Genomic DNA, 2,749 nt, shown 5'->3' with positions numbered 1-2,749 from the left:
GCGCCAAGGTATGCGATGACGTTTGGTTGCACCTCTTGCACCGCCCTTTGTCGTCTATGGATGTCAGGGGTCAAAGCAAACTCGGGCCAAGGTTCTATGACCCGTTCAAAGTTTTGGAACGAATCGGAGATGTGGCCTATCATCTTCAGTTACCAGTAAGCACAAGACTGTACAACGTAAGGTTGTTGAAGACATCAGCCACTGGCAACAAAATTCCGCAGCTCTTAGCTATCAACCATGGTCGTGCATGTGCTGAGCCTCAAAACGTGATCAAAGCATGCTTAGCAAGAGGTGGTCAGGAGGTGCTGGTGCATTGGAAGGGTCAAGAAGCATCACATTGGGTTCGCGTGTAGGCGCCAGCCCATGCACGTCGCACATGTCATGCACACGCCTCAATGGCCCGTCATCGGGCTTATTAGTCCCAAACTCCCAATCTATATAGATTAAGTTAGTTGCTAATTTGTGGGCCAGTTAGTTTGTTTAGGGACTCTAGATATATCTGGTATTGCATTGTATAGGACATGTTAATCAAATAATGGATAGGTTTCCTTCTCTCCAACTTCCCCTATGTGTTCCACCTATCTCTCACTTGCGAGCCGCCATCGCTGGCGAAGCCTTGCGGTCGGTAGCTCAGACATGTAGGTTTAGCTCATCTCCCACACCACCATCATAGAAGGCCTAACACCTTCTCTTAAATTATTCATCGCGGAAAGTCAATAAATCATCAACCAGCATGAATTGTTTGCCCGGGAGAATTAGGATCCAAATCCTCATCTGAAACATTTTTTTGTGCAATCCACCATTTCTAAACAAGGTAATCTAGAAGTAGTGTGTGTACATGCATGGATGTACACCTATGTACTCATGTTCAACATGGTTTTCTATATAGTATACATAGTTTCCATATATAACATTGAGAACTCTTGCATATGATTATACGTTACCTCTTCATCTAGAAAAGAACATTTTTCTTTCTTCTCGGGGCATTTGGTGATGTGGTAGGTAAGACACCTGATGTATATATAGCCACCATTAAAATTAAAGGTACAATCCATGGAAAAACTAGCAAAAATAAGCCCAAATATTTAGTTGTGAATTATTGGTTTGTACATGGGACTTGTAGGAGTTCTGTTGCTTTTCCCAAACACTACCACAGAAGAGTCTGTGATTCCGGTAATGGACAAAAGAGTTCGACGTCAATGGAAAAGAAGATAGCCAGCTAAGGCTACTATTACAGATAGGACTAGACCAGGCTAGCAGAGCATCATCAGTTTGCATCAGAACAGAAGGGGTAGGAAAGATCAAAGTAACATATATAGACTTTAGTGAAGAACATGCACCAGATGAACCAGCAGCAAAAATATGTTTTATCTTCAAAGTTTAAAGGGACAGGAACAGAGATCGACTTGTTCACGATCATCAAATCATAGAGCTCTGCGGAAATCACTGATTTCAGCATCATGCATGTGCCCTAAACGACCGGTGAGTCGACCTTGATCTCCCTGCCTGCAAGGAAGAAGAAGAAGATAAGCTAATAACTATATATCGCCGCAGGTGCATCTCTCAGCGCCCTGCAAACCCAGGCGAGATTCAAGCACAAGCATATCCTTTTCCTCTCTGATGAGCGATGAGGAGGTTGTACTCTCTTTTTAGGTGTAGTCACTACTGATGTTCGCATGCCCTAAGATCTCTCCGCTTGTTGCTTCTGCTTGTTCTTGCCTCGTCGGCAGTGGAGACTGTGACGGTGAAGGCGGTTGCCTCGCTCGGCGGGCCTATGGATAGGTTGAGGTCGATGCCACCGTCGTTCGGAGCAGATGCGCTGTCATCGTCAACGCTGTGGCAGGCTCCAGTACTGGTCTCCGGCGAGCAGCTGGACCGCGCTGACAGGTGGTCGTGGCGATGGCTGCTTGCTGCGGCAGCGGAGGTGGAGACACCGAGCGGTCTGTGCGTCTTGGGGTCGATGCCGCGGGCGATGAGCTTGCGCTTGATGTGCGTGTTCCAGTAGTTCTTGATCTCGTTGTCCGTTCGACCCGGCAGCCGCCCGGCGATCAGAGACCACCTGTTTATTTGTTTCACCGTAACAATGAACAATCAAGAACATAATATATACATATACATGTCATCATCAGATAAATGCTTCAACAACAATCTGTCTGATAACCTACTGTGATCATCACACCAGTAACTCATGTAAACGTACTTGTTTCCGAGGAGCCCGTGGAACCTGATGATGAGTTCGTCTTCCTCCTCGGTGAAGTTGCCGCGCTTGAGGTCTGGGCGGAGGTAGTTGATCCACCGGAGGCGGCAGCTCTTGCCGCAGCGCAGCAGGCCCGCCGCCTTGGGGAGCGACCGCCAGCAGCCTTCGCCGTGGGCCTTGATGTAGGCGACGAGCCGCTGGTCCTCCTCCTTGGTCCAGGCGCCCTTGTTCGTGTGCGCCTTCTCGCAGCACGGCGACCTCCCCATGTCTCAAACTCTGAATCTTCTTCCTACGTGTTCGATCGCAACACTGCAGGTGTCTGGTGGTGACTATGTTGTGAGAGTAGAGTGAGAGGACGAGGTTTATATGAGGAGGAGAGAGAAAGAGGGCCCACTGACACGGATCATCGCCCCGTGACATTTGACTGAGTAGGTATATGATAGAGAGAGAACGCGCACGCACAACCCTAGAGATGAATTTGGTGGTATCTCGATGGCTTCAAGCTCCTTTCTTGAATAGTCTTTTTATACTATTGGCTTTTTAGATGCTCGT

The 2,749-nt window shown here is 48.0% G+C and overlaps 1 protein-coding gene across 1 annotated transcript; it reads right to left on the bottom strand.

The window, feature by feature from the left end:
- Positions 1-1,292: 1,292 nt before the first annotated feature.
- On the bottom strand, positions 1,293-2,513 carry LOC136532995 (myb-related protein 330-like). Its single transcript, XM_066525560.1, has 2 exons — positions 2,201-2,513; positions 1,293-2,059 (listed from the first exon to the last, which is right to left on the bottom strand). Exons 1-2 carry the CDS (start codon positions 2,461-2,463, stop codon positions 1,663-1,665), a joined length of 660 nt encoding a protein of 219 aa, XP_066381657.1. The 5' UTR covers positions 2,464-2,513; the 3' UTR covers positions 1,293-1,662.
- Positions 2,514-2,749: the final 236 nt, after the last annotated feature.

Source organism: Miscanthus floridulus, unplaced genomic scaffold (genome assembly GCF_019320115.1).
Source record: "Miscanthus floridulus cultivar M001 unplaced genomic scaffold, ASM1932011v1 fs_764_2_3, whole genome shotgun sequence".
Taxonomy (NCBI): Eukaryota; Viridiplantae; Streptophyta; class Magnoliopsida; order Poales; family Poaceae; genus Miscanthus; species Miscanthus floridulus.
Note: the sequence above shows the minus strand (reverse complement) of the source record. Positions and strands in the feature narration are given on the sequence as shown.